Source organism: Asparagus officinalis, unplaced genomic scaffold, assembly GCF_001876935.1.
Source record: "Asparagus officinalis unplaced genomic scaffold, Aspof.V1 AsparagusV1_Un757, whole genome shotgun sequence".
Taxonomy (NCBI): Eukaryota; Viridiplantae; Streptophyta; class Magnoliopsida; order Asparagales; family Asparagaceae; genus Asparagus; species Asparagus officinalis.
In genome coordinates, this window is record NW_017973016.1 from 11,179 (window position 1) to 35,066 (window position 23,888).

The 23,888-nt window shown below is 36.0% G+C and overlaps 2 protein-coding genes across 4 annotated transcripts; both read left to right on the plus strand.

Moving 5' to 3' along the window:
* The first annotated feature begins 6,174 nt into the window (after positions 1–6,174).
* On the plus strand, positions 6,175–9,119 carry LOC109828141 (F-box/kelch-repeat protein At1g57790-like). 2 transcript variants are annotated; one of them, XM_020395171.1, is made up of 2 exons: positions 6,175–6,258; positions 7,890–9,119. In XM_020395171.1, exon 2 carries the CDS (start codon positions 7,908–7,910, stop codon positions 9,039–9,041), a length of 1,134 nt encoding a protein of 377 aa, XP_020250760.1. In that variant the 5' UTR covers positions 6,175–6,258; positions 7,890–7,907; the 3' UTR covers positions 9,042–9,119. The 2 variants fall into 2 exon arrangements, with proteins under 2 accessions (XP_020250760.1, XP_020250759.1); XM_020395170.1 differs by lacking the exon at positions 6,175–6,258 and adding an exon at positions 7,332–7,420.
* An 8,258-nt stretch (positions 9,120–17,377) lies between these two features.
* LOC109828142 (F-box/kelch-repeat protein At1g57790-like) lies at positions 17,378–20,322 on the plus strand. Of its 2 annotated transcripts, none has more exons than XM_020395173.1 (2): positions 17,378–17,461; positions 19,093–20,322. In XM_020395173.1, the coding sequence occupies exon 2, from the start codon at positions 19,111–19,113 to the stop codon at positions 20,242–20,244; it is 1,134 nt and encodes a 377-aa protein (XP_020250762.1). In that variant the 5' UTR covers positions 17,378–17,461; positions 19,093–19,110; the 3' UTR covers positions 20,245–20,322. The 2 variants fall into 2 exon arrangements, with proteins under 2 accessions (XP_020250762.1, XP_020250761.1); XM_020395172.1 differs by lacking the exon at positions 17,378–17,461 and adding an exon at positions 18,535–18,623.
* The last annotated feature ends 3,566 nt before the right edge of the window (positions 20,323–23,888 follow it).

The window sequence follows — 23,888 nt, forward strand, 5'->3', positions numbered from 1 at the left end:
AGGTAATGATGATGATGAATAAAAGTTCAAAAGGATAAAATTTTCTTAATATTTAACCTTTCATTGAAGCCCTAGATCGAGCCAAGAAGTCGAAAACCCATGAAAGTGAAGTCAATAAAGTTTATTATAACTTTGTTACAGACTAATCAATAAACTCATTGATAAACCCCATCGATTAGAGGTAATGATGATGATGAATAAAAGTTCAAAAGGATAAAATTTTCTTAATATTTAACCTTTCATTGAAGCCCTAGATCGAGCCAAGAAGTCGAAAACCCATGAAAGTGAAGTCAATAAAGTTTATTATAACTTTGTTACAGACTAATCAATAAACTCATTGATAAACCCCATCGATTAGATTGTAACATAATAGGTAATGATGATGATGAATAAAAGTTCAAAAGGATAAAATTTTCTTAATATTTAACCTTTCATTGAAGCCCTAGATCGAGCCAAGAAGTCGAAAACCCATGAAAGTGAAGTCAATAAAGTTTATTATAACTTTGTTACAGACTAATCAATAAACTCATTGATAAACCCCATCGATTAGATTGTAACATAATTCAATCAGTGGTTTATTTTATTTTTTGGTGCTCAAGAATGATCCAAGAGCTCTTATTGATTTCAGTAGGCTATGAATAAATAAGAAACTAAAATAAGAGGGAAGAAAGAGAGAAGGAGGAAAAAGGGAAATAAAGAGGAGAAAATAAAAAATATGTTAACAAGAAAAGAGAAGGAATTAGGACGAAGAGAAAAATCAAAAAAATAAAATCAAGAAGAGCAAAATAGAGAGAGAGAGAGAGAGAGAGAGAGAGAGAGAGAGAGAGAGAGAGAGAGAGAGAGAGAGAGAGAGATAGATGAGAGAAGAGACGAGGATGTAGACGAGAGAGATGAGAGAGATTATGGAAAATTAAGTAAAGAAGTTAGGAATCGATAATTGAATCACTAATTAATTTTGATTATATACTGCTCACTTTTTATCATATTTTACTTTAAAGTTACTAAACATAGATTAGCAAACCACTTAAATAAAGCATAATCTATCAAATTATTCATCTAAGAAAAAAGTCTCATTTATGAGAAGAACAAGCAACTAAATAATAATCCTATAAATTAATAAGTATACCCTATCAAACCACTTAAAATAAAAATAGATTATCAAACTCTTTTTTAACCAATTAGCTCGATGGTTGTATATCTTAAACATAGTCAATTTAAGTACAAAGAAAATAATTCATAAACCATAAGAGAAATTAAACTAGCTTCTAACAATCCTAGATTTCCTAAAGAAATTAGTTACTCAATTTATAAAATATAAAAAAAATAAAATCTGCACTAATCTTACTACTTATAAAAGAGAATATGAGTGTCAAAACTTTTAATTTCCCAAAATATCCTTTAAAATTCACTCAAATCACCATATTGCACTCAGATATATCCAACCTTAATTAAATCATCAAATGTAATAATTATACAAAAACATACCCCTTCAAATTAATTGTGTAACATCTTGTAAACTATATGCACTAAAATATAGAGGGTAATGTATTAAACCAAATTGCTTGCTCTGAATTCCAAAGATTGTGTTACGTTTTTCTCTCTTAATAAAAATCAGCTAATTAAATTATGGAGAATTAATTAATTTCAAAGGTGGAGACATGGCTTTTATGCTTTCTCTATTAAAATCTATTAAAATGGAGAGTGCTTGGAATTCTAATAGTGGAGTTGCATCTTTCTCTATCAACTAAAATCAGTTTGATCATGGTGAGTGCTTAGGATTATAAGTGACTCTCACAATATTCATTTAGCTCGATTTTGAGCAGTGGCAGTTGATCCATTTCCAAGTATCCATTTGGGGTCACTTGCTACTGAAGCTCGAGCCACTCGAATGCAATCACTTGCAACCTCTCATTCTTCACAATTTTCTTATCTCTCATAATCAACAGGTATCAAATCTCACATAAAAACTTACAACTTTACCTTTGAATCTATCCTAGATTTCAAATTTGCAACAAAAATCACAAGATTAAATGTCGGTGAACTTACTGAAGATAATGGAGAAGTTAGTGAATGGTCATGATTAAACATAAGAGTGCGTACCTTTATGGACAAATTATCCAGGTTAAAATTAGAAATTCTGGGGGAAAAACAATTTGGATTGATTGTCAAAGAAAGAAATATTTTTTATTTTACTATTTATTACAGATAGCCAACAAACTCAACGTCGGAGTATATGAAAGCTAATAAGGAGTCTTGCAAGATCAAGAGCTTGTTGGAATTGAGAGTTAAAAAGTTGAGAACCAAAACAAAGGTATGTTTTATTATATAACCTAAAATTTCTGATTTAATTGATCTATAACGTTGTTTGATGCTTAAATATAGCTCTCTCAGTTAATATAGATGTATCTGGCGATGGAATTCTGGCTATGTGTGATTCAAGCTCTGGAATGGTGATGTCAAGAACTTCTTTGCTCATGCATCCTTTTTAAATTACTTTGTTATTACATCAAACAAGTTGAAACTTAAAAAAGTTTCACATTTTTAAAACATCATAAAGTTTCACATTTTGTCATACCACAAGTTGCATTTTTGTACAATAAAATACCATAAAGTTCCTAAAATTTACACATTGCTACCATCGATCATGCAAATATGGAGATTTTTATCCAAATGTTTCTCTATGATATTTACATATTAATTTTAGAGCTTTTTAACTAGTAGTATTTTTAAAATTTGCTATCAAAGTAACCAAATCTCTCTGAGTTCTACTTTAAAATAGGGCTAAGATATTTCTAATAAAAAATTTAAAAAATTCTAATGGTTACAAATCTCTAAAATTAGTATTTAAGTATCATAAAGAATATTTGGGTGAAAATTTCCACGTTTGCATGATTGATGATAGTAATGTGTAAATTTTAGAAACCTTATGATATTTTATTATACAAAAATGCAACTTGTGGTATATAGTTGACAAAACGTGAAACTTTATGGTATTTTTTATAATTTAGCCTTAAGCTAGACATAATTAACTAAACATGTGCGACTACTCCACAGTTAAAGTTTCCCCTGATCTCTGGCAACCTACTATCCACCCTCCTTGCTAGCTACTGTCCCTTTTTTTTTGTAAATGAAAAAAACTTTATTCATCCACCATATATGAAGTTATGTACACCTCAAAATACTCAAAATACTCAGTATTTTGTTACTGAGAACACAAACAAAAAACAATTACAATCCTCAATAAACCTGTTAATCCCGATTAGGGGGGATTGTTAAAAATGATGGTAGAGGCTTCAAACTTTATGACATTGATCAAGTGATCTACATTGCTAAACTTCTGAGTAAATAGCCGTGCATTCCTCTCTCTTCATATGCAATAGATTGAAGCTGTCAATACTGATCTTTTGAACTTGACCTGTAGAGTTTTTCCTCTCAATCTTGAAAATCTGTTCCAAATCTAACTCCAGTTGCAAGATTTCCATTTGAAATTCATTCAATCCATGATAGAGTTCCATGTGTAGCAGGAAGGTGCATTCAAAGAACAAATGGTCTCTAGTATCAATGTTTGCCCCTGTGCATAAACAACACAGGTTTGCATTGATTATTCCTCTCTTCAAGAGTCTGTCCTGCGTAAGAAGCCTATTTTTATCGCCAGCCAGCTGATGAAAGAATGTTTGGGCACATTTAAACCATCCCATATTGTTTTGTGCCATGGCACTGAGTTAGATACAGGGGATAGGCTTTTGTATAATGCTGACAGTTTTGGCTTTGAGTTCACACAGCATGACATGATAAGGGTCTTGACATTGTCAGCTCCTCCTAATTCAGCCATCACCTTGTTCCTTATTCTAATTAATTGCGTCCACATCCACGAGTCTCCTAGTCTTGCTTCAACTTGCCAGATATCTCTATGTTTAAGATAATTCCCATGAATATATTTTATCCATAAAGATTCCTTGTTTGAATGTATGAACCAAATACTTCTTAGTATTGAGGCAGTGTTCCAGATTTGAGCTGAATAAATCCCCAGGTCACCTTGTTTCATCCCTAAACAATTTTTTCCCCATGCTACAAGAGACATTCTGGATGAGTGATCATCTTTACCCCATAGAAACTTCTTACATATTTCATCTATTCTGTGAAGAACCTTTACAAGCAAAATGTAGTTTGATGTCCAATAGATAAGCACACCAAGAATCACACTTTTAACAATCTGTAATCTGCTTGCATATGATAATTTCTTGTGCTTAGTCCAGTTCTGCAGTTGTCTTGTGATCTTATCAAACAGAGGATTGCAGTCATTGTAGGAGAGTCTTTTTGTAATAAGAGGAACTCCCAGATATTTTATAGGCATTGATCCCTCTGCAAATCCAAGAATATTAGCAATGTTTATTTTAACTGAGTCCTCTACTCCTTCATAGAAAATTGAGCACTTATCAAGATTGGCTTCTAATCCTGACACTTCACCAAAGGATTTAATGCACTGATAGAGTTTTTTGCATAGAATATGCTTCCCCCTTTGCAAATAATAGTAAGTCATCTGCAAATATGAGATGAGAAATTTGGAGATTCTTGCATTTAGGATGATACTTAAAAGACCTGTCATCCTTTAAAGTGGCCAAGCTCCTTGCAAGATAGTCCATTCCTAGCATGAAGAGATAGGGAGAGAGGGGATCACCCTGTCTCAACCCACACCCCCCTTTGAAATATCCATGAAGGCCACCATTGAGAGAGATAGAATACTTGAGAGTTGTAATACAGACCATTATCCAGTTTATCATGACATTAGGAAAACCAGACCTTGAAGAATAGTTTTAATGAAGCTCTAGCTTATTGAGTCAAAATCTTTTCTAATGTCAATATTGATCATGGCCCTTTGGGAGATGTGTTTCCTGTTGTAGCTTTTAACAAGCTCATGAGCTAACATAATGTTGCTAGTTATTTGCCTCCCTTGGACAAAAGCACTCTGTGCTTCATTCACTAAACTTCCCATTAGAGGTTTAATTCTATTTACAATTATTTTTTATATGAATTTGTAAATACAATTGCAACAAGAAATAGGTCTGAAATCTGATGGGGTTTTTGGACATTGTACCTTTGGTATATAAGAGTGATTGAAGTTGTGTTTGCAATCCCCAAAAGTGCTAACTGCATTGCACCAGCTTTGATGATGTTCATGTCTGGTGAAGAAGTGCTAACTGCATTGCACATAAGATTTTTGTAGAAAGACACTAATTCCTTCACAATAGCTTCTCCATCACTGATCATGTCACCCCTGTTATTGTATAGGACCACTACTCTATTATTGTGCATGTTAGATTTGGCTAAAGCATGAAAAAATATGGTGCTTCTATCACCTTGCACACTCTAAGCAATTCTAGCTTTTTGCTTGTAGAAAGATATCTCACAGTCTAGGAGCTTGTTATAAGATGTATAACATTCTTTTTCCTTACTAATAAGGACGGGATTTAGAGGGTTTACATGAAGATTTTTATGTGCCTCCTCTAATGCAATTTTTGCTCTTAGCACTTGTTCACTGATATTATTGAAGTGCTTCTTATTGAGATCCTTCAGTGCTCCTCTTAGCATTTTCAGCTTTGTATAAACTGAGAACATAGAGTATCCTTGGATGAAGGATTGCCAAATATTAGAAACTGTAGGTATATAACTGTCATGTTTGATCCACATTTTATAAATTTTGTAAGGTTTTTTCCCTTGAAAAGTATCCTCAAACTATTGCAGAGGAATGATCTGAAAAACCAGGCATCATGAACTCTACATGACTAGAATTGAAATTATCAATCCAAGCATCATGAACTCTACATGGCTACTGTCCCTTTGATTACTCTGGGCCTAGCTATTTGTGAGTTCAGCTTCTGGGCTTGTAACGGGCTATGTCTATGGGCCACATTTATCTATTCTGTCCGACCATTACTCGTACACATGACTTTTCGACAAAGGCTGTCGTAGAAAACTTAAGAAATCAGAATTTCTTTTTTTTTAAGGTTATCGTCCTAATCTTCCAGGAGTCCTGATAGGAAAAATTAATTAATCTCAGAGTTCCGATAGGAGTAGGGATTATTCCTATAATTAGTCCATATAGCCGGCCCTATATATATGAGTGTGTACATAAGATTTATTCTAAAAAAATTTAAATCATATTTACTCCTCCGATCTTGTGCTGTTGGTGCTGCTCATAAGCATAATCAAGCCTTCTCGTGTTAACTAAGCTATCTGTTAATACAAATCTACGCTCAGGTATGCATATGTTTCTCCTTTCACCTGTTCATATCACATGGAGTTATTATAACTTTTGGGACCCTAAAAATATTTCTTACTATGGTTTATTTTCATGTGATATAGATTCAGGGAGATACCTGACATATGTATATCTAACTTTTAACTGTTTTTGTTCATAGTTACTAGTTTTCTTTGATATTATGCTTTTCCCATGTGCGTAGTTTGTTGTTTTTTTTTGGTAATTAAGGAAAATAGTGTAACATTCACAACTGTTGCAGTAAGTCACACTATCGAATATAATTATACACGCATAGTACTTCGTGCCTTATGCATTTAAAAGGGCTAAATAACCAAATTGGCATATTTCATTGTTCTTAATTAAGTACCCACACAACCTTAATTAATTTTGGGATCGATATATGAGCTATTATTGAGTGACAAGAGTTCTTGCCAAAAGAGTATCGTTGTACAAATTCACAATTGTATGGCTCTGGTCTCTTTAAAGGGTCTATTTGCGCTTTATACTCCAGGGTTTCACCTTTATTATTATTCTTTAATTTTGACAATGTAATACCCTAAAGTGCGACATTCGTGTTGTTCAGAATTAATAGTGAATGAGAGAGAATTTTTTTATCATATTAAAATTTTCTGGGTTTTGGGGAAAGTGAGGAACAAATTAAAGCTGGGACTTCAGGGTATCAAGATTGTCAAACTAACATCAATTTGAAAATTATGGATATCAAACTGTCAAAATAAAACTCAGGCATCGAAGTCCGAGAAGAGTTAAATTTTTGGGGCGATAGAGTACTAACCACTCTTTTTAAGTAGACCCCCCTCTATCTGACTATTCCTAATCCTAGAAGTTTAAGATCTCCGTTGTCCTTAGAATTTTATGTTTTGTGGGCTTTCCTCCTGAATTATGCGACTCGTAGTAATTTCCTAATTTTAGAAGGTTTAGAGTTCTACATAAGTCAGGTGAGAGCTCTACATAAGTCAGGTGAGAATAAGAAAGATGGGATTAATTAGCCTAATATTGTCCTCTATATATACATCATTAGGATCAGTCTCTCGATCTGCTCTAACTCATATCTAATTCTAGTCTGCCCAAGCTTGCATTGATTGCGCTGCAAGTCATCGATCTCTCGTTTCCATGTCTACAAATTCCAGCAACTACTCAAAGGTTTTTTTTCTTTTACCACACAGAATTATCATCTTGTAATCAAAGAGCAATTTGTGAAGTTTTTCTCCTAAATTACCTATTGCTACCGTTTGATCACAGTTTGATTTATTTCACCTAATTCAATATTGGTCATTGGAACTGAAGTCTCTAGTATTCTTTCCGGAATAAGATGGGTACTAAATTTTATCATTGTCGTAAAACAGTTTCCAGAAGTCACAAGTTAACACATCGTCCTAATTTTCGTTGAATTCAAAATTATGATTATAAAGGTAGTAGCGATAGGCAGTCGAAAAGAAAACTCTAGTAATTAAATTGCTCTTTTATTGGAAGCTAACTAAAGTTGAGACTTTGACTTCCCTCGAATACACTTTTAACAAAATCAAGAAATTTAATTACGGGAACTTCAGGAAATTTCTTGAGGGGTGTAAAATATTGATTTATTATTTTTACTTCCATTTTTTATACGCAGAGATCAAGTACATATAGCATGGAAGACAGGCCATGGTCGGATCTCCCAAGCGAGCTTCTACAGGTGATCTTATCACGGCTCCCACTACCATACCACCCTTCCTTTTCTGCGGTATGCAAGAGCTGGCGCGATGTTACTTTTAGAGTATACCCTGCTGATATCAGTCCTCTTCTGGTCTACTTCAAGAGATGGGGAGATGGTATCTTGCACTGCTACAGCCCCTCCCTAAACAAGAGCTTCAGGGTGTCTTCTCCGCTTGACTTGTCAGAATGCGAGCTTTATTCCTCGAAAGACGGATGGTTGGTGCTTTATCGAGAACACGAGGTCATACTGGCTAATCCAGTCGCCAGCCTGATGCGCAACTTTCCTGGTCTGCCTTTTCTAAATAGCTTCAGCGGGATTGCGTTCTCCGGACGCCCTCCGCATAAATGTACGATATTTGCAATTGACAGTATGTTTACCAGCTCTGTCGAGATCAGCATTTGGCGGCCCAGTAGAGGATGGGTTTCAAATATCCGATATGGTAACGACTATCCGTTCGTAGCTGCCCCCTACTCAAGCCCCGCGGTACATAACGGTAGGTTCTACTGCCTGGGGGTGGAGGGAAATCTCGGGGTCTTCAATCCGAAAAGAGCTACATGGAAAGTTCTCGCCAGTCCGAAGAGTTTCGCCTACAAACCTGAAGAAAGCTACCTGGTTGAATCAAAAGGAAAGCTGCTGGCAGTTCACGTCGGCAATCACAACCCGCCCGTCCGAGTCGTGAGCCTGAACGAAGCGGAGATGGTTTGGGAAAGGGTCATCACGTTGAGCTCTGCGACGCTGTTCGCGGGCCCTGGGGTTTCTCTCGTGACAACTAACCGCCCCAAGAGGATGAAAAACAAAGTCCTCGTTTCGAGGCTGATCGGAAAACCCGAGACGATCGAAGCGGAGATAAGGCGTTTTGAAGGGAGAGCGTTCTTCGTTCCGAAACAATCTTCGCAGCAAACACCTGGAGAAGGAAGAAAGCAAGAGGCAACAGAGAAACCAGGCGTGTGTTGCTATTCCTTGCGCGCTTTGAAGAGTTCTGGGTATCGTGATTCGATTTGGTATCCTTGTAGTATCTGGTACGAGCCTAGAACGGTCATGATGTCAAAGCTGAGATTCAAGATGTAGTAATTTTTTCTTTTCTTTTTCTTTTTCTTACGGAATCGTGACTATGTATCACAAATCGATGTCTCTATTTTCCGTAAGTACGAGTTTTGATTTTGATTTTTTTTCAAGGTTTAATGGTTTTACTCTTCGTTTAGGAATCCTAGCTAGTTTGCTATAAAAGGTTACATCACGATTATTTCTTTTTCTTTTTTTTGAAGGTTTTTTTGAATATCAGAAAACCACTCTTAACTTTGGATGATTACTGAAAAACCCCCTTAACTTCCAAAATATTAGAAAATCCCCCTTGAATATAGGGATTACCTCAAAACCTCCCTTTAACTTTTAGAATTTATCAGAAAATCTCCTTTACCTTTTAGATTTTATCAAAAAATCGCCTTTAACTTTTAGATTTTATCAAAAAATTGCCTTTAACTTTTAGATTATATTAGAAAAACCTCCTAAATTTAGAGGGGTTTCTGATAAAATCTCAAAGTTAAGGGGTTTTGTGATAACCCTTAAACTTAAGGGGGGGTTTGCTAATATTTTGAAAGTAAAGGCGGGTTTTTTGATAATCATCCAAAGTTAAGGGGGGTTTTATGATCTTTTAACCTTCAAAAGTTGTAGGCATTCTCCCAGCCGTTTTATCCTCCACTCTAATTATTGTTAAAGTTTTAACACTTTTAAGATTACCTTTTTATCCCCATTGTAATTATTTGTAGAAGATCAGCATAACTGTAACTAAATCTTACAACTTAAACACCCCGCCCATTATAATATTCAAGGAAAACAAACAATCAAAAATGGTAGGATAAAAAACCTAGGACTAGTGGTAGCTAATAACTGTTTTTGAGGGAGCATAAAGCATAAATGTGTAAAAAAACTCTTGCGGTTCTCGTTTGCTCTCTAGCTCTCTATGCAACTGTCAACAGTGATGTAAATATGCAACTTTAAAGTTGCATATTTAATAAGAGTTAATTGCAAATAAAGTCCTTGTAGTATCGCCCAATTGCAAAAAGACCCTTATAGTTCTAATTATGCAGATTTGTCTCTTGTCGTATTTACCCGAGTAAGGATAAAACCCCTCAATTATTTTTTTTTTTCTTTACACATGTAAGTGTTAAGAAAATTAGTAATGGGGCTGTCCATCTGCACCACTAGAACTACAAATCTATTTGCATCTATAAAACTCTATGACTCTTGTAAAATTTTCAAAATTATACAAGGGCTTATCCACAACTGGGCCATATTGCATGGCATCTATCCATAGTTAACCCATTTAATAAAGTCTTGGTTGAATGGAAGATGGACACTTATCTATTCTTTGGTGTTCAAGCTAGTGAACTTAGCACTAATCTTGTCATTTGTAATGTTAAGTGTTAAAAAGCATTTTTAACAATAAAAGGTATTAAGATGTTAAATTTGTATGGATAAGATGTTAAATTTGTATGGAGGTGCTGGAAACAGCTTTTAAAGGTCAGGGATAAGATGTTAAATTTGTATGGAGGTGCTGGAAATCTGAAGTTGTTAATCAATTCTTGCTACAATGCTCCAAAGGTACATCTCTCTAGTTTGTATAAATGCCTATGTCCAATAACAACCAGAGTACAATGGCATAGCACTGTCTGGGAGAACCTCAACTACCCAAAACACTCTTTTGTGTTGTGGCTTGCAATCCAGAATAGGCTTCTTACACAGGACAAGTTGATAAGAAGAGGAATCATCCAAGTTAATAGCTGCAGTTTATGTGTAGGAGCTGAAACAGAGAATAGAGACCACCTTTTCTTTGGATGTAATTACTCAAGAGAGGTTTGGAATGGGGTCATGGATTGGCTAAAATACAAATGGAGAGCATGTGAATGGAATCTACTGATGGATTGGGTTCAAGGTGAATATGTTGCAGTGACTGAAGCCAGTAAAGAGATGATATGGCTTCAAGGTTTGTTGACAGAGCTGGGATTCAAACAGGAGAAGAATGTTTTGCACAGTGACAGCCAGAGTGCGATACACTTGGCGAAGAATTCAGCATTTCATTCTAGAACGAAGCATATTGCGCTTCGGTACCACTTCATCAGATCCCTGTTGGAAGATGACGTGTTAAAACTGGAAAAGATTCCAGGAAGTAAGAATCCAGCAGATATGTTAACAAAGATGGTGACAGTTCAGAAACTGGAGTTGTGCGCAACTTCAGTTGGCCTTCATGCATAGATGATGAAGGCGGAGCCACACAGGAGAGGAGCTTGATGAGATAGCCTGTTGACGTCGGTTTGGTCTCCAAGTGGGAGATTGTTAGATTTGGGGGTGGATACAAACCTCCGACGGCGGAGGAGCTCCGACGAGCTCCGACGAGCTCGAGAATGGCGCAGATGACGCAGGCGAAGTCGACGGCGAAACCCCAGTCGAAGACGCGACCCTCGAGCAAGACGCGACCCTCGAACGCACACTCGACCCTCGCGTTCGATCGCTCCGACCTCGGCGTCCGTCGTTCCCACCCTCGCGTCTCAGTTCGGGCGCTGGCGACAGGCTGTCGCCAGCCCATCAATTTCGCCTATAAAAGCACCCCATCACCCTAGGGTTTCGGTGCTCCTTCTTTTCCCGATCTCTCCTCCGATTTTTCCCTCTGGCGGCGAATCCTTTTAACGCAGTAGCGTTCAAATCCTTTTAACGCAGTAGCGTTCACTCCCAAAATTGCAGTAGCGATTTTCAATCCCAGCTTTCATTCAACAGTGTTTGAAGGGGATATTTAAGAGTTTAAGAAAGGATTAAGGAGAGAGAGAGTATAAAAGAGGGGTTTTATATTGTGGGGTTTTATTTAATCTCAAGTGAAAATTGAAAGGGTTTATTCCCTTTAATTATTAACACTGTAGCTACAGTGTTCATCTGAGAAATCTCAGTTTAGGGATTTGCTCTTAAATTGTAATTTCTTGTTTGATTAATAAGAAATTTACTGTGTGGCTCCCGAGGACGTAGGCAGTTGCCGAACCTCGTTAAAACTTGGTGTACTTTTTCTATTCTGCGTTTCCGTTGCATTAGGGATTTCGGCGTTAAATTCCCAACAAAACACCCCGCCCATTATAATATTCAAGGAAAACAAACAATCAAAAATGGTAGGATAAAAAACCTAGGACTAGTGGTAGCTAATAACTGTTTTTGAGGGAGCATAAAGCATAAATGTGTAAAAAAACTCTTGCGGTTCTCGTTTGCTCTCTAGCTCTCTATGCAACTGTCAACAGTGATGTAAATATGCAACTTTAAAGTTGCATATTTAATAAGAGTTAATTGCAAATAAAGTCCTTGTAGTATCGCCCAATTGCAAAAAGACCCTTATAGTTCTAATTATGCAGATTTGTCTCTTGTCGTATTTACCCGAGTAAGGATAAAACCCCTCAATTATTTTTTTTTTCTTTACACATGTAAGTGTTAAGAAAATTAGTAATGGGGCTGTCCATCTGCACCACTAGAACTACAAATCTATTTGCATCTATAAAACTCTATGACTCTTGTAAAATTTTCAAAATTATACAAGGGCTTATCCACAACTGGGCCATATTGCATGGCATCTATCCATAGTTAACCCATTTAATAAAGTCTTGGTTGAATGGAAGATGGACACTTATCTATTCTTTGGTGTTCAAGCTAGTGAACTTAGCACTAATCTTGTCATTTGTAATGTTAAGTGTTAAAAAGCATTTTTAACAATAAAAGGTATTAAGATGTTAAATTTGTATGGATAAGATGTTAAATTTGTATGGAGGTGCTGGAAACAGCTTTTAAAGGTCAGGGATAAGATGTTAAATTTGTATGGAGGTGCTGGAAATCTGAAGTTGTTAATCAATTCTTGCTACAATGCTCCAAAGGTACATCTCTCTAGTTTGTATAAATGCCTATGTCCAATAACAACCAGAGTACAATGGCATAGCACTGTCTGGGAGAACCTCAACTACCCAAAACACTCTTTTGTGTTGTGGCTTGCAATCCAGAATAGGCTTCTTACACAGGACAAGTTGATAAGAAGAGGAATCATCCAAGTTAATAGCTGCAGTTTATGTGTAGGAGCTGAAACAGAGAATAGAGACCACCTTTTCTTTAAATGTAATTACTCAAGAGAGGTTTGGAATGGGGTCATGGATTGGCTAAAATACAAATGGAGAGCATGTGAATGGAATCTACTGATGGATTGGTATAATTGCAGATTGAAAGGGAAGGGGTTTAAGCAAAGAACCAAAAGAATGGCACTTGCAGCTACAGTGTACTGTATATGGAAGGAAAGAAACAGCAGAATCTTCAAGCAGGAAGTTCATAATGCAGCTCTTCTGATCAGAAGCATTAAAATTGAGATGTTGACTGTCATCCTAAATAACAGCTCCCTTTCAGCTGAGTTCAAGGAATGGAGTTTATCTTTATAGGATGTTTTGTTCCCTTACAGTAGTTTAATTGAGTGTTCCTGGTGTGTATGCACGGGAGCCATATAGTTTTTTCTCATGTAAATGAGTTCTTTGATGTACAGAAACTCTTTACTTGGTAAATGAATATACTTTTTTCATTGACCAAAAAAAATAAAATGTATTAAGAATATTAACGTTCCAAACCCGAATAGGCTAGGAGATTAATATGTGATGATTGCTTTTGTACCTCATATTGAAAATGATATATTTTTCAACATTTTTTATGAGGAAGATATCATGAAGTAGTTTCAAGAAATGAAAACGAGAAGAATGCTATATTGTAAGTAGTATATTATAAATTGAAATATGATCTTTAAAGTTTTGTTATGTAGTTATGTTGAGACGTTAATCAATTGTGTGCTGAAATTTTTATATGCTTAGTATTTAGGAAAAATTGCTTCAAGGCCCCAAAATCCAAAAAGTCATGTGACCCAGCCCCTCATACTTTTGGTTATGTGCTGCAGCCCCAAAATTTTGAAAAATTTTTGCCCAAACCCCTCCATCATGACTCCAGCTCATATTTTCCTAAAAAACCCAATTTTACCCCTCCCAAAATCACTGTCATCTTCCCCCCAAAATCACACTTCTTCCTCCTCTTCCTTCCCCATCTTCTTCCTCCCTCCTCTGTCTCCTTCCTTCGCCGCTTCGACTCCCCCCAGTCCTACAAGCGCTTCGTCAAGTCCTTCTGCCTCCTCGACGGCGAGTCCTCCTCCCTCGCCGCCGACTGCCTCCGCGAGGTCCGCCTCATCTCCAGCATCCCCGTCGTCAGCAGCACCAAGCGCCTCGAAATCTTCGACGACAAATGGAGAGTTGACCGATACACTGCATTTTTGAAAGTTTACCGGACGGAGTATGTGTGGAAATCTTGGTTCATGTTAACTATTTTAAGGTGCTTGTTAACTATATTCAGGTCCATGTTAACTATTTTAAGGTGCTTGTTAACTATATTCAGGTTCATGTTAACTATTTTATGGTGCTTGTTAACTATATTCAGGTTCATGTTAACTATTTGAGGGTTCTTGTTAACTATATTCAGGTTCATGTTAACTATTTTAAGGTTCTTGTTAACTATATTCAGGTTCATGTTAACTATTTTAAGGTTCATGTTAACTATATTCAGGTTCATGTTAACTATTTTACGATGCTTGTTAACTATATTCAGGTTCATGTTAACTATTTGAGGGTTCTTGTTAACTATATTCAGGTTCATGTTAACTATTTTAAGGTTCTTGTTAACTATATTCAGGTTCATGTTAACTATTTTAAGGTTCATGTTAACTATATTCAGGTTCATGTTAACTATTTTACGATGCTTGTTAACTATATTCAGGTTCATGTAAACTATTTGAGGGTGCTTGTTAACTATATGCAGGTTCATGTTAACTATTTTAATGTGCTTGTTAACTATATTCAGGTTCATGTTAACTATTTTAAGGTGCTTGTTAACTATATTCAGGTTCATGTTAACTATTTTACGGTGCTTGTTAACTAATTCAGGTTCATGTTAACTATTTGAGGATGCTTGTTTACTATATTTAGGTTCATGTTAACTATTTTAAAGTGCTTGTTAACTATATTTAGGTTCATGTTAACTATTTTACGGTTCATAATTCATCCAATCCTCCATTTGTGGTACTAACAAGCTTGATATATGAATTTACTATATTTTTACTTAATAGGCCATTAGTACCGATAATGGTGGTTGTAAAACATCATCAAAACATAAGGATTAACAGTTTGATGTCCAATAGATAAGCACACTAAGAATCACACTTTTAACAATCTGTAATCTGCTTGCATATGATAATTTCATGTGCTTAGTCCAATTCTACAGTTGTCTTGTGATCTTATCAAACAGAGGATTGCAGTCATTGTAGGAGAGTCTTTTTGTAATAAGAGGAACTCCCAGATATTTTATAGGTATTGATCCCTCTGCAAATCCAAGAATATTAGCAATGTTTTGAGTCCTCTACTCCTCCATAGAAAATTGAGCACTTATCAAGATTGGCTTCTAATCCTAACACTTCACCAAAGGATTTAATACACTGATAGAGTTTTTGCACAGAATATGTTTCCCCCCTTTGCAAATAATAGTAAGTCATCCGCAAATATGGGATGAGAAATTTAGAGATTCTTGCATTTAGGATGATACTTAAAAGACCTGTCATCCTTTAAAGTGGCCAAGCTCCTTGAAAGATAGTCCATTCCCAGCATGAAGAGATAAGGAGAGAGGGGATCACCATGTCTCAACCCACGTCCCCCTTTGAAATATCCATGAAGGCCACTATTGAGAGAGATAGAATAGTTGGGAGTTGTAATGCATACCATTATCCAGTTTATCATGACATTAGGAAAACCCAGACCTTGAAGAATAGTTTTAATGAAGCTCTAGCTTATTGAGTCAAAAGCTTTTCTAATGTCAATATTGATCATGGCCATTGGGGAGATGTGTTTCCTGTTGTAGCTTTTAACAAGCTCATGAGCTAACATAATGTTGCTAGTTATTTGCCTCCCTTGGACAAAAGCACTATGTGCTTCATTCACTAAACTTCCCATTACAGGTTTAATTCTATTTGCAATTATTATATGAATTTGTAAATATAATTGCAACAATAAATAAGTTTGAAATCTGATGGGGTTTTTGGACATTGTACCTTTGGTATAAGAGTGATTGAAGTTGTGTTTGCAATCCCCAAAAAGCTTGCCTGTTTTGAAAAAATATTTAATGGCCAATGTTACCTCAGCACCAATTATATTCCATGCAGATTTGAAGAAGGAAACACTATATCCATCAAGTCCTGGTGCCTTATCATCGGACATAGAGAAAATTATAGTTTTAATCTCTTCTTCAGATACTGGACTAGACAGCTTTCTAATTAGCGAGTCACTGAAAAAATGACCAGCTTTGATGATGTTCATGTCTGGTGAAGAAGTGCTAACTGCATTGCACATAAGATTTTTGTAGAAAGACACTAATTCCTTCACAATAGCTTCTCCATCAATGATCATGTCACCCCTGTTATTGTATAGGACCACTACTCTATTATTGTGCATGTTAGATTTGGCTAAAGCATGAAAAAATATGGTGCTTCTATCACCTTGCACACTCTAAGCAATTCTAGCTTTTTGCTTGTAGAAAGATATCTCACAGTCTAGGAGCTTGTTATAAGATGTATAACATTCTTTTTCCTTACTAATAAGGACGGGATTTAGAGGGTTTACATGAAGATTTTTATGTGCCTCCTCTAATGCAATTTTTGCTCTTAGCACTTGTTCACTGATATTATTGAAGTGCTTCTTATTGAGATCCTTCAGTGCTCCTCTTAGCATTTTCAGCTTTGTATAAACTGAGAACATAGAGTATCCTTGGATGAAGGATTGCCAAATATTAGAAACTGTAGGTATATAACTGTCATGTTTGATCCACATTTTATAAATTTTGTAAGGTTTTTTCCCTTGAAAAGTATCCTCAAACTATTGCAGAGGAATGATCTGAAAAACCAGGCATCATGAACTCTACATGACTAGAATTGAAATTATCAATCCAAGCATCATGAACTCTACATGGCTACTGTCCCTTTGATTACTCTGGGCCTAGCTATTTGTGAGTTCAGCTTCTGGGCTTGTAACGGGCTATGTCTATGGGCCACATTTATCTATTCTGTCCGACCATTACTCGTACACATGACTTTTCGACAAAGGCTGTCGTAGAAAACTTAAGAAATCAGAATTTCTTTTTTTTTAAGGTTATCGTCCTAATCTTCCAGGAGTCCTGATAGGAAAAATTAATTAATCTCAGAGTTCCGATAGGAGTAGGGATTATTCCTATAATTAGTCCATATAGCCGGCCCTATATATATGAGTGTGTACATAAGATTTATTCTAAAAAAATTTAAATCATATTTACTCCTCCGATCTTGTGCTGTTGGTGCTGCTCATAAGCATAATCAAGCCTTCTCGTGTTAACTAAGCTATCTGTTAATACAAATCTACGCTCAGGTATGCATATGTTTCTCCTTTCACCTGTTCATATCACATGGAGTTATTATAACTTTTGGGACCCTAAAAATATTTCTTACTATGGTTTATTTTCATGTGATATAGATTCAGGGAGATACCTGACATATGTATATCTAACTTTTAACTGTTTTTGTTCATAGTTACTAGTTTTCTTTGATATTATGCTTTTCCCATGTGCGTAGTTTGTTGTTTTTTTTTGGTAATTAAGGAAAATAGTGTAACATTCACAACTGTTGCAGTAAGTCACACTATCGAATATAATTATACACGCATAGTACTTCGTGCCTTATGCATTTAAAAGGGCTAAATAACCAAATTGGCATATTTCATTGTTCTTAATTAAGTACCCACACAACCTTAATTAATTTTGGGATCGATATATGAGCTATTATTGAGTGACAAGAGTTCTTGCCAAAAGAGTATCGTTGTACAAATTCACAATTGTATGGCTCTGGTCTCTTTAAAGGGTCTATTTGCGCTTTATACTCCAGGGTTTCACCTTTATTATTATTCTTTAATTTTGACAATGTAATACCCTAAAGTGCGACATTCGTGTTGTTCAGAATTAATAGTGAATGAGAGAGAATTTTTTTATCATATTAAAATTTTCTGGGTTTTGGGGAAAGTGAGGAACAAATTAAAGCTGGGACTTCAGGGTATCAAGATTGTCAAACTAACATCAATTTGAAAATTATGGATATCAAACTGTCAAAATAAAACTCAGGCATCGAAGTCCGAGAAGAGTTAAATTTTTGGGGCGATAGAGTACTAACCACTCTTTTTAAGTAGACCCCCCTCTATCTGACTATTCCTAATCCTAGAAGTTTAAGATCTCCGTTGTCCTTAGAATTTTATGTTTTGTGGGCTTTCCTCCTGAATTATGCGACTCGTAGTAATTTCCTAATTTTAGAAGGTTTAGAGTTCTACATAAGTCAGGTGAGAGCTCTACATAAGTCAGGTGAGAATAAGAAAGATGGGATTAATTAGCCTAATATTGTCCTCTATATATACATCATTAGGATCAGTCTCTCGATCTGCTCTAACTCATATCTAATTCTAGTCTGCCCAAGCTTGCATTGATTGCGCTGCAAGTCATCGATCTCTCGTTTCCATGTCTACAAATTCCAGCAACTACTCAAAGGTTTTTTTTCTTTTACCACACAGAATTATCATCTTGTAATCAAAGAGCAATTTGTGAAGTTTTTCTCCTAAATTACCTATTGCTACCGTTTGATCACAGTTTGATTTATTTCACCTAATTCAATATTGGTCATTGGAACTGAAGTCTCTAGTATTCTTTCCGGAATAAGATGGGTACTAAATTTTATCATTGTCGTAAAACAGTTTCCAGAAGTCACAAGTTAACACATCGTCCTAATTTTCGTTGAATTCAAAATTATGATTATAAAGGTAGTAGCGATAGGCAGTCGAAAAGAAAACTCTAGTAATTAAATTGCTCTTTTATTGGAAGCTAACTAAAGTTGAGACTTTGACTTCCCTCGAATACACTTTTAACAAAATCAAGAAATTTAATTACGGGAACTTCAGGAAATTTCTTGAGGGGTGTAAAATATTGATTTATTATTTTTACTTCCATTTTTTATACGCAGAGATCAAGTACATATAGCATGGAAGACAGGCCATGGTCGGATCTCCCAAGCGAGCTTCTACAGGTGATCTTATCACGGCTCCCACTACCATACCACCCTTCCTTTTCTGCGGTATGCAAGAGCTGGCGCGATGTTACTTTTAGAGTATACCCTGCTGATATCAGTCCTCTTCTGGTCTACTTCAAGAGATGGGGAGATGGTATCTTGCACTGCTACAGCCCCTCCCTAAACAAGAGCTTCAGGGTGTCTTCTCCGCTTGACTTGTCAGAATGCGAGCTTTATTCCTCGAAAGACGGATGGTTGGTGCTTTATCGAGAACACGAGGTCATACTGGCTAATCCAGTCGCCAGCCTGATGCGCAACTTTCCTGGTCTGCCTTTTCTAAATAGCTTCAGCGGGATTGCGTTCTCCGGACGCCCTCCGCATAAATGTACGATATTTGCAATTGACAGTATGTTTACCAGCTCTGTCGAGATCAGCATTTGGCGGCCCAGTAGAGGATGGGTTTCAAATATCCGATATGGTAACGACTATCCGTTCGTAGCTGCCCCCTACTCAAGCCCCGCGGTACATAACGGTAGGTTCTACTGCCTGGGGGTGGAGGGAAATCTCGGGGTCTTCAATCCGAAAAGAGCTACATGGAAAGTTCTCGCCAGTCCGAAGAGTTTCGCCTACAAACCTGAAGAAAGCTACCTGGTTGAATCAAAAGGAAAGCTGCTGGCAGTTCACGTCGGCAATCACAACCCGCCCGTCCGAGTCGTGAGCCTGAACGAAGCGGAGATGGTTTGGGAAAGGGTCATCACGTTGAGCTCTGCGACGCTGTTCGCGGGCCCTGGGGTTTCTCTCGTGACAACTAACCGCCCCAAGAGGATGAAAAACAAAGTCCTCGTTTCGAGGCTGATCGGAAAACCCGAGACGATCGAAGCGGAGATAAGGCGTTTTGAAGGGAGAGCGTTCTTCGTTCCGAAACAATCTTCGCAGCAAACACCTGGAGAAGGAAGAAAGCAAGAGGCAACAGAGAAACCAGGCGTGTGTTGCTATTCCTTGCGCGCTTTGAAGAGTTCTGGGTATCGTGATTCGATTTGGTATCCTTGTAGTATCTGGTACGAGCCTAGAACGGTCATGATGTCAAAGCTGAGATTCAAGATGTAGTAATTTTTTCTTTTCTTTTTCTTTTTCTTACGGAATCGTGACTATGTATCACAAATCGATGTCTCTATTTTCCGTAAGTACGAGTTTTGATTTTGATTTTTTTTCAAGGTTTAATGGTTTTACTCTTCGTTTAGGAATCCTAGCTAGTTTGCTATAAAAGGTTACATCACGATTATTTCTTTTTCTTTTTTTTGAAGGTTTTTTTGAATATCAGAAAACCACTCTTAACTTTGGATGATTACTGAAAAACCCCCTTAACTTCCAAAATATTAGAAAATCCCCCTTGAATATAGGGATTACCTCAAAACCTCCCTTTAACTTTTAGAATTTATCAGAAAATCTCCTTTACCTTTTAGATTTTATCAAAAAATCGCCTTTAACTTTTAGATTTTATCAAAAAATTGCCTTTAACTTTTAGATTATATTAGAAAAACCTCCTAAATTTAGAGGGGTTTCTGATAAAATCTCAAAGTTAAGGGGTTTTGTGATAACCCTTAAACTTAAGGGGGGGTTTGCTAATATTTTGAAAGTAAAGGCGGGTTTTTTGATAATCATCCAAAGTTAAGGGGGGTTTTATGATCTTTTAACCTTCAAAAGTTGTAGGCATTCTCCCAGCCGTTTTATCCTCCACTCTAATTATTGTTAAAGTTTTAACACTTTTAAGATTACCTTTTTATCCCCATTGTAATTATTTGTAGAAGATCAGCATAACTGTAACTAAATCTTACAACTTAAACACCCCGCCCATTATAATATTCAAGGAAAACAAACAATCAAAAATGGTAGGATAAAAAACCTAGGACTAGTGGTAGCTAATAACTGTTTTTGAGGGAGCATAAAGCATAAATGTGTAAAAAAACTCTTGCGGTTCTCGTTTGCTCTCTAGCTCTCTATGCAACTGTCAACAGTGATGTAAATATGCAACTTTAAAGTTGCATATTTAATAAGAGTTAATTGCAAATAAAGTCCTTGTAGTATCGCCTAATTGCAAAAAGACCCCTATAGTTCTAATTATGCAGATTTGTCTCTTGTCGTATTTACCCAAGTAAGGATAAAACCCCTCAATTTTTTTTTTTCTTTTACACATGTAAGTGTTAAGAAAATTAGTAATGGGGCTGTCCATCTGCACCACTAGAACTACAAGTCTATTTGCATCTATAAAACTCTATGACTCTTGTAAAATTTTCAAAATTATACAAGGGCTTATCCACAACTGGGCCATATGGCATGGCATCTACCCATAGTTAACCCATTTAATAAAGTCTTGGTTGAATGGAAGATGGACACTTATCTATTCTTTGGTGTTCAAGTTAGTGAACTTAGCACTAATCTTGTCATTTGTAATGGTAAGTGTTAAAATGCATTTTTAACAATAAAAGTTATTACGAATATTAACGTTCGAAACCCGAATAGGCTAGGAGATTAATATGTGATGATTGCTTTTGTACCTCATATTGAAAATGATATATTTTTCAACATTTGATGAGGAAGATATCATGAAGTAGTTTCAGAAATGAAAACGAGAAGAATGCTATATTGTAAGTAGTATATTATAAATTGAAATATGATCTTTAAAGTAAGAAATGAAAACGAGAAGAATGCTATATTGTAAGTAGTATATTATAAATTGAAATATGATCTTTAAAGTTTTGTTATGTAGTTATGTTGAGACTATATTGTAAGTAGTATATTATAAATTGAAATATGATCTTTAAAGTTTTGTTATGTAGTTATGTTGAGATGTTAATCAATTGTGTGCTGAAATTTTTATATGCTTAGTATTTAATTATTTCTTGGCCACCCCTTGCCGAATTCCTTACTCTGCCACTGTCCTCGAGTTTCTTAGGTGCGTTCACTTCACACTTTGGCTCAGTTTCCGGAAGCTAGGTTCTCCATGGCAATGATCTAGATTTCCCCAAAGAATGAAGTACAATGGTTACTTGAAATTATAATGGGTTATGATGGATTATCAATATTCCTAAGTTTAGGAGGAGGTCTTTCTAAATTTTGCTTATGTTTCCTATCACGCAGCAAATCATGTATTAAAGTTTCCCAATGAATTCTCTTAGGGGGTGTTTGTTTCACTCTTTTTTATGAAAAAGGAATAGGATTTGGGTCTGACAATGACAAAATTATAAATAAATAATTCTTTATGAATCTTATTCTTCAGTTTGGTTCACCAAAAGTTTATAGATTTTGAAATCTATAAAGTTAAAAAAGTAAGGTGATTTTATGAAAACCCAAATCCTATTGATTTGCTAGGATTTGGGGCAAAAAGCTGACACCCCCCATAATTTTACCTTTCTCTCCATTTTTGGATTCCGCCTTTTCACCAAAACCCTAGATCTGGTCTTTCGCCTTCTCCAGCCTCATCTCCCTCTTCTTCTCCAGCCTTTTCGTGCCTTCTTCGATTTCTTTTTTTCGAAGACAAGGCTTTGGTTGTTGGCTTCGATTGTGGGTTCGGTGGGTTTCCTTGGCTTGTTAAGTTTGACACCTTCGATATTGAGCTTCGTTGGGTTTTCTTGGCTTCGAAGACGAGGCTTTGTTGTTTGTTGTCGGTTCTTTGCGTTGCTTCGGTGGATTTGTCAGCTTCGATCTTGTGCTCCTTTCTTTGATTTCGAGCTGCAACAATAGGGTTTGATCCCAAAATTTATTCTTTGATTTCAAACCCCTTTATTCGATCTTGTTGTGTTGTTGTCGGTGGGTTCGATGAGTTTTTGATTTTGAGCTTCGATTCTCAGTTGGTGCCTCGGTTGGTTGCTTTTGTTTGTTGCTGAAATTTTTAGCCGTGAATTACCCATTGGCATCTGTTGGTTGCTTTCGTTTGTTGCTAAAAATTTTCAGGCCTGAATTACCCCGTGGTAGTTGAAGGTATAAATCTATAACTCATTTTTTTTACAAAAATTAATATATGATCATGGATGATTATTTGTCATGGTTGATATTGTTAGGATGTTTGATAATTTACGCAATTGTTGATAATTTAGAGCTTTGTTACTTTGGCTATGGATGATTATAAATTTATTATTTAACATATGAATTAATAATTTTGTTTTAATTTTCTTTTAATATTGCAATGTATGAATTAGTTATTTCATTAAGAAAATAGATTAGTGCATCTCATTTATTTTGTTTTAATTTTCTTTTAATATTGCAATATATGAATTAGTTATCTCCGTACCTATTTTCTTTGACATATTGGTTCCCTTGGTTGCTTATTTCTCCTCTTTCATCAGCCCATTCAAAAAATTACATTCTTTATTTGGGTATTCGCACACCCCCAGTAACACCTCTCCTTATTTTTACTATTCTTGCACACTTTCATGGGTGTTTGGAGATTGCAATCGCACCTAACTTCAAAAAATTTAGGGCATTCTTTTGATATCATATTGATGGAGGGGATGCAACTTGCAAATTATGAGAATTTAAAAAAGTGGTAAGATTGAGGGATACATTGGCACAATAAACCCTCAATCCAAATTTGTAGCCTCCAAGACCTTGGAACTAGCCGTTGGAACTAGCCGTTGTTACAATGTTTTTTGGTTTTGAATATTGTCAAACGGATAAGAATACCTAAGGTCTAGTCATCATTTATCCCGAAATTTTCTCATTCCAAACCAAACTAAAGAATAAGAATTGGATGG

What these genes read in the sequence shown, in the direction of transcription:
- LOC109828141 (XM_020395170.1), top strand. Translation starts at nt 7,391, where the DNA reads ATGTCTACAAATTCCAGCAACTACTCAAAG. An exon ending in ATTCCAGCAACTACTCAAAG is followed by an intron (nt 7,421 to 7,889) that starts GTTTTTTTTCTT and finishes TTTTATACGCAG; the next exon opens with AGATCAAGTACATATAGCAT.
- LOC109828142 (XM_020395172.1), top strand. Translation starts at nt 18,594, where the DNA reads ATGTCTACAAATTCCAGCAACTACTCAAAG. An exon ending in ATTCCAGCAACTACTCAAAG is followed by an intron (nt 18,624 to 19,092) that starts GTTTTTTTTCTT and finishes TTTTATACGCAG; the next exon opens with AGATCAAGTACATATAGCAT.